Raw genomic sequence first — 15,489 nt, forward strand, 5'->3', positions numbered from 1 at the left:
TCAGTGCAATGATGCACAGGGGTCTTAATCCAAAAACTCACAAGGTCTTTGTTGGAGGTCAGTGTCATGCCGAAATATGTGCTGAGAAATGTAGAAGGTAGTTTCTGCCTCAAACCAGTGACAAGCCACTGACACTGAGTGATCCACACAAATTGGGTGAGGTGCAAGGCTGCAGTAGTGGTAACTGAGAATCTAGAAATACATGACAAATTTTACCTTGTCAGTTGGTAAACTAGTGCCAGGTAAGCATGAGGTCTTGGCATGGAAACGGAGCTATATGTAACAGAACCTTAAAATTTGGAATAGTACCTTCACACACTTCAGGGGGAGTGCACCACTCAGGGCAGTACAGAATCTCTGCAATCCAATGCAATTTATAAGTTCCCATCCAGGACCTGTGAAGTCAGTGGGAATGAGTTGGGACTATAAGTAAGCTTAGTAGGTTCTTTGTTTTAGTTGTAGTTTGCTTAGTGGGCTGTGGTGTTGGGTTTTTTTACTTCAGAATTGGCTGTCTCTCTCTCATTCTTCCCCCACTAGCTGATCCTTTGAAAAAACTTGATGCTACTTACAGTGCTGAGATTTTTCAGAAGCAAAGAGTTGTTCTAAGACTACCCTACTCTTGTGCAAAATCGGATGTGGAAACTGAAGTATGACTAAGCATTCAGATGTTCTGAGGATCCTTCAGCACACCATGGAAATCAGGTGGACTACTCAAACTTACTAATCATTTCTGAAAATATTGATTAATGGCATACATTAAAAAGAACAGGTAACAAGTCTAATGATTTAAAAAATAGAGACAAACACTGGAATTTACATGAGGTCAGCCTCTGTCATCTCTTTGTTATGGATCAAGTGAGAGCTTTAGACAAGCCCTGCCTTAGGCTTAGATTTTTGGCAGTAGCTCTACTTAGGTGACCTGCACTTAAATCGCTCTGGCTCACAGGTTCTTAAGAATGGACAATTAGGTCTATTATAAAATTAGTTACTTATTGAATAGACAGAAGGTAACAGACAAGAGGCCTTAGACAGTTACTTATTACACAGTATAAAACAAAAGAACTACTAGTAGATTACATAAAACAGTGCATGACATTAAGGTATCTATATTATAGCTAGAAAAGAAAGAGTACAGATTAGGAGTCAATGTAACTTAACACCAAGTTGCCAGTAGTGTACACAGAGTCCTTCCACTCAACCCCTGAGAGAGTAACCACAAAGCAGCATCCTGACTTTGGGGAGAAGACCCCATACATTTCCAGGGAATGTGCAGAGGATTTCTGCTTTGTGAAAATACAGTGTAGCTTTTATAATTTGTAAAGTGAGGTGTCTGTCAGTCAGAAATTCCAGCTTGTCTTTCCACATCTGCTTCCACAGCAAGATGTTTACTGTCAGCTGAAAGCATCAATGCCGTGGCGATGAAATAATTCACTACAAGGCAAACTGTCCTGACTGAGTTACTTCACCAAGGCTCATGTGAGGCTCATGTGAGAGCAAGATGCCTTGAGTTATTGCACCAGCTAACAAGCAACAGATAAGCTCTTCTGTGGCAGGAGGAGATGTCCTGCTACAGTCTCACTTCCTCATTTTCATTTTTACAGTAGTAGTAGTATTTGATAGTGTGGTTTAGCATTCCTCTGCTGGAAGAAGACATAAAGTGCGTTTTTGAAGGGTTGAGAACCACTCAAACAACTCTTTACTTCTGAAAAATTTCAGCCGACAATGCGTCATAAGTAGTATGTGTCAAGTTTTTTGAAGGATCAATTAATGGGGTTGTTGTTTTGATAAAATGAACTAACTGTTTGATTTCAGGTATTCTGAAATTAGAGCATATCTAAAAAAGTGGATATTATTGGAAAGTTCTGATTCACTGAAAAAGAATTTCCTTGTAGATACACTCCACTTAATTAAATGTCCATCTAAAGGAACCTCTTAGGCAACAAGCAGAAGTTGAAGGACCAGGGAATGTGACTAGAGAGCTGTTACAAGGTTGAGATGGACCAGAATTTCTTACTTGCCTTCAGGGTTTTTTTGGGTTTTATTTGTTTAAAACTACAAATTCACACACTGACATGTCAAAATTTCTATCCTACAGGATTTTTTTTCCTGTTCTGATAATGGTTTTGGACTCTTTCTTAACAGCTGTTTAATACAGTTACAAAGAATGACACTGGAGAGTATTTCTGTGAAGCCTCCAATGGGATTGGATTATCTCAGAAATGCTCAGTGAAGCGAATGCAAGTTGGTATGTGTTAAAGAAAATAAGGGTGGAAAATAGTCTTGCAGTAGGATTTATGTAATTGCATGGTGCAACTGAGAAGCTAAGACCAGATTGAATTAAATCTTTTTATTTGGCTATGGCATTTAGGGGGAGGAGAAATAATAAGTTCCTTATCACAGTAATTAGCTTTTAGATTGCCAAACACTAACTTCACAGAAAAGCATCAGCCATATGAGAACATTAATATTTCCAAATGCTTTTTTTGTGGAAGGCTTACAGGAAGAGTGTGCCAGTCCACTGGGGTGTTTCCTTTATATAAAGCCTCCCTTTTGGGATTCTTTCATGGGAGAACTTAATTGGAACAGTCTGTAATATCCCAAAATGCATGAAGGTTTTTGCAAAATACACAGCTGGTTCTTGGAGATATTATAGAAAAGCAAATGGTAACAAATCCTAATAATTACTGCAGAGAAGATCCTGTCCAAGTGTTCTGTAAAGCGGTACATGGAACTGCAAAGTTTCATATGGTGCTTTCTTGGAACTTTGCTGAAAATCAGTGTCATGGCTTTTAATGCATTCCTGGTGGATTATGAGCAATTGTTCCTCAAGCTACTGAGATAGAAGCGCTCTGTGAAAATACACACTGAGTCCTAAATTACTATCAGCCTAAATTGTACAAAAATTGATATGTTTTGGGGTAAAAATCTCAACCATATCTTAACATATGCCTAAAGTTGGAATCCAAATAAGTAATTGGAAACATAACAAAAACCTATGAAAATGTTTCTGCTTGTTGATGTTTTTGGTTTTCCTAAAATGGATGATTGTCTGAAGCTCTTAGTGATTATATGAGGATATGGGCATGGTCTTTGTCATGGTTGAACTCAAGCCATCACCTTCAAAATAAAAATGGATGTTTCAGTAGCCTGGTGTAGAGTTTAACTTCAGGGAACTCTGCTTTATTGTGTTGTATTTTAAAAGCCTTGTTATTTAAAAACTAAAAGTAATTCTGTTTTAAACAACTCATTTGAAGAGTTCTTTAGAAGCGGAACCCAACCGTCATCAGCTGTTTCAGTTGTGTTAAGCAAATTAACTATATGAAAAAACTTGCTTTAAGACTTACAAAGATTTCAAGGTATTTTCCCTCAGAGAGATATGACTTGGGTAATACTTACCTGGGGTAGATATGATGAGGAGTATGTATCCCTTGATCCTTCTTACTCTTTCCTTACTTTTGACCCAAACTAAGCAGTTGATATGTACCAAGCACTTCTGTTAAAGTGGCTGTGACGCAGTAGTGCTTTTTTACTGATTAAATACATCTAAGTATTACTAATTAACTTATGCATCTTGGGCCAAAGACCACCTATAGATACAAAAGATGTCTGTGGTAATTAGGGAAAAGTCCAGCCAGTGGAAATTTTTACAATTTAGAACATTTGACTTCTGTTTTATAATTACAGATGACCTTAACGTAAGTGGTATCATTGCGGCTGTAGTATTTGTGGCTCTGGTGATGGTACTGTGTGGCCTTGGAGTATTCTATGCCCAAAAAAAGGGCTACTTTGCAAGTAAGTAGAATAAAATCACTCCTTCCTTGTGTCAAAAACTGTCTGTGTTTAGCAGAGTTTCCATGACACACACTCTTGCCTAGAGAAGCTGTAGATGCCCCGTCCCTGGAAGTGTTCAAGGACAGGTTGGAGGGAGTCCTGAACAACCTGATCTAGTGGAAGGTGTCCCTGCTTACGCAGGGAGTTGGAACTAGATGATCTTTAAGGTCCCTTCCAACCCAAACCACTCCATAATTTTATGATTCTGATGACATGTCCTCTTTTCCATGAAGGTTCTAACTCTGTGGTACTAAAGCTGGAGAGCATTAAAATAGCAGCGTTTTGTGCAGACATTTTTATTCTGCTAACATCTACTGCAAAAGGTACTTTGAAAATGACATGGAGATGTTTGTGCAGTTGCTTAAGGCTACCAAACAACCACCTCGAGAAAGCAACGAGCCAGACCCTGGTTCCTGGAACCTTTCCACCCTAGTTTTGATAAGGAATGCCTAAGAAAGGCAACATAAAAATACGCCAGTTTTAGTCTACAACACCTGACCAGCTGAGATCTGATGAATGGGAAACTAAATTAACTGTCTTCTCCTCTGGGTCATGGAAAATGTTTGCTTTTAGGGATTACTGCAAAAAGCTTGACACCCAGCAACCCTCTCTGTAGCCTTTACATCGGTACCTGTAGGGTTGAGCACAGCAACAATGAATGCCAAACATCAGGGTCTGAAAAGGTCAGCTGCCTGAAAGTATCAGAGGCTACAGAGCTGCACGTTAGAGTTGGAGCTTCATTTACCCTTGAAAGCAACCTAATCTTTCTTCTTCTTAAACTCACTAGACCAAAAAGAGACAATTGGTTCAGAAACTCCTTCTAGAAACTGAAGAGCTGAATACTCTAGGAATAACTATTTCAAAGAACTTTAAATCAGCTAAGGAAACTGTTCTTGTACTAATTCTTTTTTCTTTCTTTTTCAGAGGAAAGCTCTTCCCAGTAAGTATCTTGATGCAAGTAGTACATAAATCACTGCAAACTTCATTTACATTTCAGATGATTTAGTAACCGTAATGATTTTTACAGCCTTTCTAACATGATTCTTGTGCAATAGCTTTCTTGACACTGAGATAAACCTGATCCTACACAACAGCTGTTTTCCTTATTAGAAACCAGTGTCCTGGTCAGAAAGTGAATCATTACATTACTGTGGTAAATATGCAGAGATGTGTCTTTTTACATAGTTACAGCTTACACTTCTAACTCAGCTATAGGTATTCATGTGTCTCCTCTTCAAACTAGACAAAAGACAATCCGAACCAAATTGAACTGCTCTCATATCCATATCTACAGGTTATTTCAGGAAGTGTTTTGTAAAAATATGACTGGTGCAAACTTTCTGACAATGCCTGGTCTACTCCTTTGATATGGATTTATTTCGCTCAAATTTCTTAGTAGCAAGTCAGAGTTCCTCAAGCTGTTTTAGTTCTGGCCATGAGCTAGACAAAAAGTGTAACTGGACGACTTGAAAAGACAAGCTAAAGAAGGTGATTGGCAGTGGTTTATAAGATAATGACTGATACCTAAAAGCATTCAATGGATTTATTATTGTAACTTTTTTCTAAGAGGTGGGGGGAAAAACACTGGAGGATTGCTGGAAATCTGGAAAAATGCATTCATATATAAGGTTCCCAAAGTGATAAACCCAACACCAGAAAAGTCACTATTTAACCTGTATTCCTTTCCTGCTTTGTTAACAGAAAGAAGACGAACTATCAATCTACAAGTGAAAAGGCAAGTCTTTTGTGTTCAGTAGTATGTTTTAAAAGCTTTAGATATCTTCAGATATCCTTAAATATCCTTAGATGTGTAATGTCTTTGCACACATACACAATTCCTCACTCCTGCCATGCTGTACCTGTCACCAGTACCTGGAGATACTTTATCTCTGTCTGCATTTACAGCTTCCTGTTGCACAGTCTCAAGTGCCACACAACTACAGCACTTTGCTCCATACTTTGCATCTTCTTGTACATATTGATTAACTAACTGAGACACAGTCCAAGACAGCAGTGAGAGAAAGATTGGCCCTAACTCTTCTAAGAATAATGTGTGTCAAAAGACTTGACTAAATATGGAAGCTGAATTTACTGCTTCCACCCCCACTTCCTTGAGTGGGCCCAAGGGCTTTAACTACACATACATTGTTCCAGCTTTTCAGATTGGTGCAAAAGGAATGGAGCTCTAAGTAAAACTTCAACTAGGACTGACTTAATATTACTCTCTACAGTTAAAGGACATTAGGAGTTTAAGTAGCGTTAGTAATACTAATGTAACCTTAAAAGATCCCTGAACACCACCCATTTCCTTAATTGAAACAAAACATACTAAATTGCATGAGCTTATTCCTTGACCTAGTATGTATATAAGAAACTTACTGAGACCAACTATCTGTTTGCTCTGAGTGAGAAGGATAAAGCTTTGAAGAGCTATGGTATCTATTTATTGGTGTTAATGAACTTAAAAATCAGATTCTGAACAGAGATGTTTGATACTTGTCTTTATGAATAGGTTACTACTTCTGTGTAGAGTGCATTTTGTAGACCTCCCATCCCAGAAAAGAATAAACATTAACTAATAGTGCATCGGACACATTTCTTGTCAATCTCGATGCCTTTGTTTCTTCTGAAATGTACACTAAATATTAACCTGATTAAAATCTTTGAATTATTATTTATGTAACCTTGTTTGTTTCATTTAGGATTTCAAGCATACCAAGTCCTTTGTTATTTAGAAGATTTCAGCCTCTGTGAGGGATATCAAATGACTACTTGTTATACAAAAGTATCAAAGTGTCCTGGTTTCAGCTGGGATAATTTTCTTCATAGTAGCTGTGTTTTGGATTTAACATGAGAATAAAGTTGATAACACACTGATGTTTTAGTTGCTGCTGAGTAGTGCTTATTCCAAGTCAAGGAATCCTCAGATTCCCATGGTCTTCTAGTGAGGAGGTGCAAAAGAAGCAGGGACGGAGCACAGCTGGGACATCTGATCTGAGCTGTTCAAACAGATATTCATAGAATCATAGAATAAGCTGAGTTGGAAGGGACCCATCAGGATCATGAAGTCCAACTCCTGGCCCTGCATAGGACACCCCAAGAATCCCACCATGTGCCTGAGAATGTTGTCTAAACCCTTCTTGAACCCAAACAGGCTTGGTGCTTGGTGACCACCTCCACACCAGAACATCATGCCCAGTATTTAAACTGGGGAAATTGGCCAGGGGAAGCCGACTGCTGCTGGGGGACAGGCTGAGCAGTGGTCAGTGGGTGGTGAGAAGCTGTTGTGCTGTTGACTTTCTTGGGCTTTACTCCTCTCTCTCCTTTTCATTACAATTAATATTAATTGTTGTTGTTATTATTATCATTAGTATTATTAGTATTCTATTTTACTTTGTTTCAATTGTTAAACTATTGTTCTCTCAACCCACCAGTTTTACTTTATTTTCCCAGTTCTCCCACTGGGGCTGAGACAGGGGCAGTGAGCAAGCAGCCACGTGGGCCTGAGCTGCTGGCTGAGGTTAAACCCCAACAGTCCTCTTTGGCACCCAACATGGGACTCAAAAGGTTGCGATAAAACCAGATCTGACTAGAGTATATTAAAAAAAATTTGTTATAAGCCTTCGTTGTATTGGTTTAATGGTTGCTGGTCACCATATTGATTCATTTGCTCTAGGCCTGTGTTGTTCTCTGTTGTACTGGCTTGTGATATGATAGAATGGCTGGTCATAAGCCTGCATGGGGTGTCCCTGCCGTCCTTTGGGAGCCACCTGGTGGAAACAATCCACAGTTACATCTACTGCCTTTTACCCTCAGAGAGCCAACCCACGGGAAAAACACCTTCCTTCCCCTCCAGGATGACTACAGCAGCATTTGAGAATTTTAAGGACTTTGCATATCTTGTCACTACCCTTGAAACCAACCTGGTCCTTTCAGTAGCAACCAGTATGTTGTTGCGTATGGTTCAGGCCTTCTTTAGATTGAAGAAATGATCTGTGGCTGCCAAAACCCCATCAACATGTACTGTGCCTACACAAACTTCAGGGACAGGCCAACAAGAGGCAACCACTCACTCCTGAGTGAGCTGAGGGATATACATAAATATTTCAGCTGCTGTCCTGATGAGCACATTACCACCTAGTTGCTCTGATGCTGGGATTAACAGGGCTAGTGGATTGGAATTAGAAGGTAGGAATCACTTTCTAGGAAAGCAGGCATTGACAAGGTGATTGCATAAGGGATGCAAGTCCTCAGCCTCTGGAAGTGACTCCTGTCAAGCATGAAGGAAAGGTATCCTTACAAGAAAGATGTTACATGTCACCATGCAAGTGGAAAGATATCCAAAGCCTGAGAGAATTAGCTGTGCTAGAGATTATTTATTTTGACCTGGACAATACACCGTTTCCCACAGATCAGACCAATTCCTCTGCACACGACCCATGTGGTGGAAGTTTGTAAAGTGTACCAAGAGCACACACCAACCCACTGGCAACATTAATCTGGAAAGACACCACACCACCATCTGTGGATGCAGTGGATTGCCATCTCCAGGTATATGAAGACAACCTCTTTTCCTCTCTCATCTCATCTGTGGAGAAACTATCAGATAAACTGTCCCAGGAGTTTCAGTGGTTCAAAGAGGGTATGTCCATCTGTATGGACCCACCTCTATGGACTCATGCTAATGACAGTAAGCATTGGCTCAAGAAAGAGGATATGGAAGGTACACACTATGGGATACCCTGGGGATTTAGCTGGGAGACCACAGAGGGGCCATGAAGAATTGGGATGGCAGACCTACCTTGACCCTAGAGACATGGGTACATGGATTGTGAGGAAAACAGTCCCAAGTGGGGGTTCTTCCAGGAGAGCTGCTACTCCCATCTCCAGTGGATGGTTTCCCAGGCAGAGTGGAAGGGCTGAATTTACTCCTGATCCTATAGAAAGAAATTCTAATCCATTTCTTCAAAAAGTAAGCTCTCTTAGATGCAGTGGGTTTTTAGAGAATGCATATTCCAAACTACAGTCTGATTGTAAGCCCTCTTTATCAAGTCACTCAGAAGAATGATTTCACATGGGGCCCTGAGCAACACCAAGCCTTTGAACAAATTAAGCTAGAAATACTTGGAAAACACTCACAGATGCTTGGGCAAAAGAACGTGGCATTAAGTGGGTATATTGTATCATGCACCAGCTGAGAAAACCAAATGATCCAATGGACTGTTAGACTACACTGAGAGCAATGGGCAGGGGGACCTTCAAACATTGGGATGCACATTGGCAAAGGCCACCTGGTGAGTCAGCACTGGAAGATCTGCCAAGTGGGCTGGCCCTGCCCAATCAAAACTTTTACTGTAGAAGGGAATAAAGTTCCTGTAGTGCACATGAAAAATGTGCTGCAGAAAACAGTTGGGATTATTCCTGCCTTGGGCAAAGGCAAACTCATCTGTAGTACTGTTTTTGCTCAAGGACCTGGGCACACTTGGTAAGGCGGGAGGATGGGCAAGTCTGCTTTGTGCGTTGAGTGGATTTGATTGAATAGCCAGTGAATTGTGTGATGTTAATTGCTGTATAATGCTGTATATTAGCACTTCTATGTCAGCTGCATCACCACCACCGTACTGGGCACCTCATGCCTGTCTCCACCCCTCCAGCTTTGGGGATCTGAACCCAACTTCCCTTAAACTGCCACGCTGAGAATGAACTTTGATGTAACCAGGCAAACAGAACAGTGATGGAATTAGAACTGGCTTCAACATGCAACAGTCCAACACCAAACACCCTCTTTCCTGCCCTGAAAGACTGTTTATGACATTCTTAAGTCATGGACTAAATGAACTCAGTAGACTTCTATAGGGATTGTCTATAGATTAAGGAACTCTGTGTGCGTCCATAAAAAGACGGGAAAAGTGGTGGTGTATTGGAAAGCGTGGGACCTGGCATGACATAAATGGTATGGAATAAGCAGCTGATCGATACTTTTCTGGTTTCAGCTGGGAGTTAATTTTCTTCCTAGTAGCTGGTACAGAGCTGTTTTTCTGAATTAGTATGAAAATAATGTAACACACTGATGTTTCAGTTGTTGTTCAGCAGTCCTTACTCTGAGTCAAAGATTTTTCAGTGTGCAATGCTCTACCAGTGAGGTGCTCAAGCCATGAGGGAACAGGGCCAGGACCCTGACCTGAACTGGCCAGAGAGATATAGAACATCATGCCCAGTATATAAACTGGGGGGAAGTTGGCTGGGGGACGGGCTGGGCATCAGTCAGCAAGTGGTGATGAGCACTTGTGCCATGCATCACTTATGCTTCTCAGGTTTTCTCTCTCTCTTTTTCCCTTATTACTACTTTTGGTTCAATTATTTAACTGCTTTATCTCAACCAGTGAGTTTTGTTTCCAATTCCTTTCCCTACAGTAGGGGGAGGAGACAGGGAGTGAGCCAGTGGCTGGCTTAGTTGCCAGCTGGGATTAAACCACAACACCAAGGGATCTTTTGACCTCTGCTCTGTAAATATTGTTTCCATGTATTACATGCTGAAACTGCCAATGTTTAGTCAACCTAGCTGTGATGGAATTTCAAAAAAAACATAAACCCCAAAAAAATTAACTTGCATATTCAATTTAGTTCTGTGTGAAGGCTTCTCATTTTGTTCATATGTACATGCAGCAATACAAAATTCACTCTTGCAGCTTGGAACAATCTATTCAAATAACTTTCATAGATGACCTCACTACTTGTGTCTCAACCATTGTCAAGAGCTCAATTTCTCCTGCAATTCTGATTTACTAGGACTTTGAAATTGTGTTAGATTTGCCAAAATCGCCTCTAAGTGTGTAGCTGTGCAGAAGTAAACTCACTATGCTGACAAAATAAATCTTCCTGTAACTAAAACTCAAGCAGTGTTTTAGTGTCTAATGTGGAAGTCCCTCTCTCTGTAGGCTGCATATGTAATTTCATTCTGAAGAAAAATCATGCCAGTACAATTCAAACGGTAGTATGTAGGCTCTTAACTGTTGATGTGTTTATGTAATTTTTCAGGTAATAATTATTACAAATAAATAGGTCCTCAGAAGCTGAAGTGTTCGTGTCAATAGTTCAGTCACAGAGATTCACACCTTACAACCTCATTAGCAGATTTCAGTTTCTTCTGGAAGATTAACACTTCATCACCTTTGTGTTCATTGATGCAGTGTAGAATTAAGGCATTTGTGCCTATGCTTTTGGCTGTGCAGCTCCATCACTACTGTAGGGCTTTGCTACAGACTTAAGGTTCATGGTGGTTTTTTTCTGCAGAAGCTTTTTGGATAAACTCAACAGAACAAGTAGTTGCTTCCTGGTGTATCATTATGAGTGTTAGAATATCTCAGCATTAAAACATAGCTCACAAAGGAGTTTTGCAGTTAACATTGAGCAGAACTACTCAGCTCCCGCTGTCATGTAAGAGTTGATGATCACAGCTAGGTATGCTCACCATGCAGTTAAGAGCTTCTTCACACCACTGAAATCAAACTGAAGCACTACATTTATTAAATTACAACTGATGCCATATTCAGCAACTCCATGGCTGTACACTGCTGTTCGGTGTACAAGCTGCAGAGATCACTTTGGAGTCTCCTCAAACTTGGGCTCTACAGGAAAAATGGGAAAAAGAGAAAATTCCTATTAGTCTCTTTTTATTCCATCCTCAAACACCACAATTAATTTGTAATTTGAAGAAAGCTAACCATTATGTTGGCAAGCTAAAGCAGTACGTTGCAGTCTACATCCCCACTTACTGATTAAATGTGGGCAGCAGTAAAGAGTAGCTATGCTGGAGGCAGGTCTTTTCCACCTTGCAAGAGTTATGTATGAAGGCTAAGCCTCAGTAACATTCTGCCACAACAGCTTTTAACAACATCTGGGATAGGGGAGAAGACAGCAGGGAAACTGAAGAAGTCAACCAGAATGCTACTGGACGAGTATTTCCAACATAGCTCTGATACAAGAACAAGTAACCAAGCTCTTCTCTCCCTTTGATTAGTGTATTCTCCATGTACATTAACAGAGAGGAGCACACAATTTCAACTCCAGTCAGCAAGATACTCTCTCAAGATACATGCAAACACTGACCAAGGAGTTCTTGATGTCAAAGGTACAGGATCACAAAGGTTAGGGTTTTGGGCACCTGGGCTACTAATGCCTGCTCTCTTTAATACAAAGTCTAAGGGGCAAGGGTCAGCTTATAGTAAGCATCACTAAGGTAAAAAAATTTAACTTCCTACCATATAATTACTCAGATTTGAAACCTTATTTAAATTAGATCAAGGACAGACAACAATGGTAAAAGAACATAGTTGTGCCTGTCTTTGTTCTGTTCCCATGGTCACACAAATCCTTTTTCCTTACAAAAACAAGTGGAATTTTAATATGCATAGTTTCACATATGACACAGAAATAAAACTGAATATAGAGAAACTACATCCCTAAAATTGTGGAAAAATAAAAAAGAAAAACCATGGATTCATAGATTCTACTTTACAGGTACTCTGTTTTATCTGCACCAGTAAAAACTTGACACCAGCTTTACCCAACTGAAATACTACCAAAACCCAAAACGTTTTCGGGTGTGTTCCTAGTCTAAATTAGAAGTCCCAGACAGTCTGGTCAGAATCACAAGTCACTGACTATGGTGGCTTGGCCTTGGATGGCTGCCAGATACCCACCAAGCCTTATGCTGTCTGCCTTTTCCCTTCCATGCAAAAACAAACTTAGACCACTTAAACAGAAGTCATACCTAAATAGCTGAAGAAAAAGGTTTAATATAATTTAGCCACAAAATATTTTTAAGTAAGAAAGTTAAGTCCTATGTTCATTTTCTGAAATCAGTGGCTTTCTGGAGGAGCCTACAAAATCAAAGAAGTCACAGTTTGGATGATGTAAGACTAACTGATATTCACATTATAGTCTGCTGATCTTTATGACAAGATGAGAAAAATACAGGCCCTAGGCTATTTCTATTTGAGCTCTTTCTTTAGGGTCTCTGAAGGACAATTAACATAGCCTGACCTGACTGCAAGTTTTGTTAATCATCAGTGTAAGGAAAACCACGTCTCTGCTAGAAAAGGCAAATAATCAAAATAGGAGGCACAGGGAATCAGATGTGAACTGTGCAAAAGCGTAAGATTCCCAGAGGGCATTTTACATTAAATTAATGGTACAAATAGAAACTAAAGGGGAATTAAGAAAACCTGTGAGTGAACATGTATCTACTTGCAATTAGAATTCAGTAAGATTGTTAACTCACCCTCAAATTTGAATTCTGGAAACTTGGTGAGATCTCCCTCACCATACGCCCGTTGGAGTCTTGCAAGGGATTCATTCATGTCTTTTTGAAAGTCGGGTCCTGCATCAACAGGCCCTCCAGCTTGCCTAGAAAACATTAAAAATTGTGATTAACAACTCACTTCTAACATTTCACATGGAAAATTCGACATTTTCAAGCCCACTTACGCATTAAAACCTTTTCAACAACGAACCAAAGGAAATAATTTAAAATATTTCCAAACTCAAGCTATGATACCTTAGGGCCTCCTTACCTTACAAATAAACAAGATTCTCAGAGTAAAGTAAAGGTTTTCTGCTATCAGCAATGAAGATCCAACTATCAGGGATGAAAATCCAAGCCTTTTGTGACAAAAGGTGGTCTTATGAAGCAATAAAACTACAGTGATGAACATGCAGGCTCTCAGGGCTTTTAGTTTTGTTTGCTCCAGGTGTGAATTCCTAACAAAATTGTGATTTGCACCTCTTCTATCTTTGAAATAGTTATCTCAGTTAGTAAAGCTTAACTGTTCTTACCAATAGAACATGTTTTGAAAGCTAAAGAAGCAAAAAACCCCCACCACAACCAGAACTTCTTGGGATACAAATATCAGATAACTAAAGTAGTAACTCTTTAGATTGCCAGCACTTAGTTGTACCAGCACATGATCCATGCTTGTAACTGGTAAAACCAGCAAATATCTGCCTCCCTACACAGATGGGTTCCTAAGTAAGGATACACATATCTTCCACCAGTAGAGCTAAGAAGTGTCTTAATTCCTTCCCAGGAATAGTTCCCAAGAATAAATTACACAGAATTAACTATAGTTCTATGTAGTTACTATATAGAACTATAGTTTTAGTTTCCTGGTCAGTAGTTCATTCAAACATTACAAGAATCTAAGATTCCAATTGAAGGAACTGTGTATTAACTGCAGATGAACCATCCTGATAATTCCATTAATTCTCGATTACTTTTGAAGGCTATTTCCATTCAGCTTCTGGAAACAAGACTACAGAGTAACTGTTTTCCCCAACAAAAAAGCCAACAAAAAAGAAAAATAGGGTTTGTTTAGCTTTTTCCCCCCATTTATGGAGCGTGTAGGTGGGTAAAAATTAACATACCAATACATTCATGCAGTGTGCAAGAGACCTTAACTGAGTGCCTTAATTGCCCAAGAAGAATGACATCATATTTTTTCTTTTTTAAGGGAAAAAAATTGGTATTTTCTATTAGATATGCTAGAACAAGCCTTCACACTAGTGAAACCATCACTAAGTGTTGCAGGAAAACGCACCTTAAATATTTAGAGACCAACCTACAAAACTATCAAATTGTCAAAAATCAAACACTCATGTTTGATACTTTTATGTCAAAATCAACAGGTTTTCCCCCTTTTGCCATCAGCTCCCTCCTTAAGACAATTTCCTTTACTTACTTGCTCTTTGTGTTATACTCTCTGATCTTGTCCAAGAAGAGCTTCTGAACCGGGTCGAGCTCTTTTGTCTTGTTGAAGACAATCGCAGAGAGCCCAATGTTCCTGCGCAGGTGAACAGACACAGCGGAGTGGAAAAGGGAGGAAAGCCGCAAGATCTGCCGCAGGATCATGATGGCACTGCTGCTTTAACCATTAAAAAAACCACCAAAACAGGAATAAAGAATTAGTCATAGGGATATAAATGCATTTTAAAAGCACGAAAAAATAGCTTGGAGCAGAAACCAGAAAAGTATTCAAAGGATATTTTCTATATTAAGACATTATTAAAATAAATGCATGAAGAAGAAAGAAAAATGTACTTTGGACTTGAACTTTAAAGCAGAAAGGTATTCAAAGGTTATTTAAAACAGCATGGGGCGATGGGGAGGAATTCCAGCAGCCACTGAACCCGAGGACACCCTGACCCCACGGGCACAGCTCCGCAACCCGTTCGGTACGGAACCGCGACCGAACAACCCAGACAAACCTGGAATTCCGCTCTCCGCGTTGTTTAAGTAGAAAAAACGTGACACTTTCAAACCAGCAAAGCTCCCCAGTCACCTTGGCCGAACCACCGCCTCCGCTCGACCCCACCCACCGTCCTCGCGGTGCACACCGGGAACCAACCCCCACCCCCGCTCACACCCGGGGTTCTCCCATCCCCATCCCCATCCCCATCCCCGCACACCGCCTGGCCCCGCTCGGCGCCCACCGGGACCTGGGGTAGCGCGGGGAGAGCACCGGGAGAGCCCAGAACGCACTGTGCCCGCACAGAGCCACTTCAAAGTAACGGGAAGGGGCTCGGGGCCTTCCGGAGCCGCGTGAGCCGCTGGGAGCTGTAGTTCCCACGCGGGGGCCGCCGGGAACTGTAGTTCCCGCG

At 40.4% G+C, this 15,489-nt stretch overlaps 2 protein-coding genes across 11 annotated transcripts in view; one reads left to right on the top strand and one right to left on the bottom strand.

The window, feature by feature from the left end:
- The window catches only part of JAM2 (junctional adhesion molecule 2), a 50,646-nt gene extending 39,737 nt beyond the window's left edge, over positions 1–10,909 (top strand). For 2 of the 6 annotated variants that reach the window (XM_032097557.1, XM_032097552.1), the window contains 4 exons: positions 2,143–2,245; positions 3,685–3,792; positions 4,756–4,771; positions 5,533–6,505. In XM_032097557.1, coding sequence (XP_031953448.1) covers positions 2,143–2,245; positions 3,685–3,792; positions 4,756–4,771; positions 5,533–5,821 — 516 coding nt within the window. In that variant the 3' untranslated portion in view covers positions 5,822–6,505. Of the gene's footprint in view, positions 1–2,142; positions 2,246–3,684; positions 3,793–4,064; positions 4,155–4,627; positions 4,772–5,532; positions 6,506–6,533 lie in introns of those variants that run through there. The other 4 variants (XM_032097579.1, XM_032097570.1, XM_032097564.1 and 1 more) reach the window with 4 other exon arrangements.
- A 421-nt stretch (positions 10,910–11,330) lies between these two features.
- On the bottom strand, positions 11,331–15,480 carry ATP5PF (ATP synthase peripheral stalk subunit F6). Of its 5 annotated transcripts, none has more exons than XM_032097591.1 (4): positions 15,322–15,480; positions 14,571–14,750; positions 13,115–13,239; positions 11,331–11,459 (listed from the first exon to the last, which is right to left on the bottom strand). In XM_032097591.1, the coding sequence occupies exons 2-4, from the start codon at positions 14,738–14,740 to the stop codon at positions 11,431–11,433; spliced, it is 324 nt and encodes a 107-aa protein (XP_031953482.1). In that variant the 5' UTR covers positions 14,741–14,750; positions 15,322–15,480; the 3' UTR covers positions 11,331–11,430. The 5 variants fall into 5 exon arrangements, with proteins under 5 accessions (XP_031953482.1, XP_031953489.1, XP_031953516.1 ...); XM_032097598.1 differs by having other exon boundaries at positions 15,328–15,432; XM_032097625.1 differs by having other exon boundaries at positions 15,371–15,390.
- Between the last annotated feature and the right edge of the window lie 9 nt (positions 15,481–15,489).

The sequence above is a fragment of the Corvus moneduloides genome, chromosome 2, assembly GCF_009650955.1.
Source record: "Corvus moneduloides isolate bCorMon1 chromosome 2, bCorMon1.pri, whole genome shotgun sequence".
NCBI lineage: Eukaryota > Metazoa > Chordata > Aves > Passeriformes > Corvidae > Corvus > Corvus moneduloides.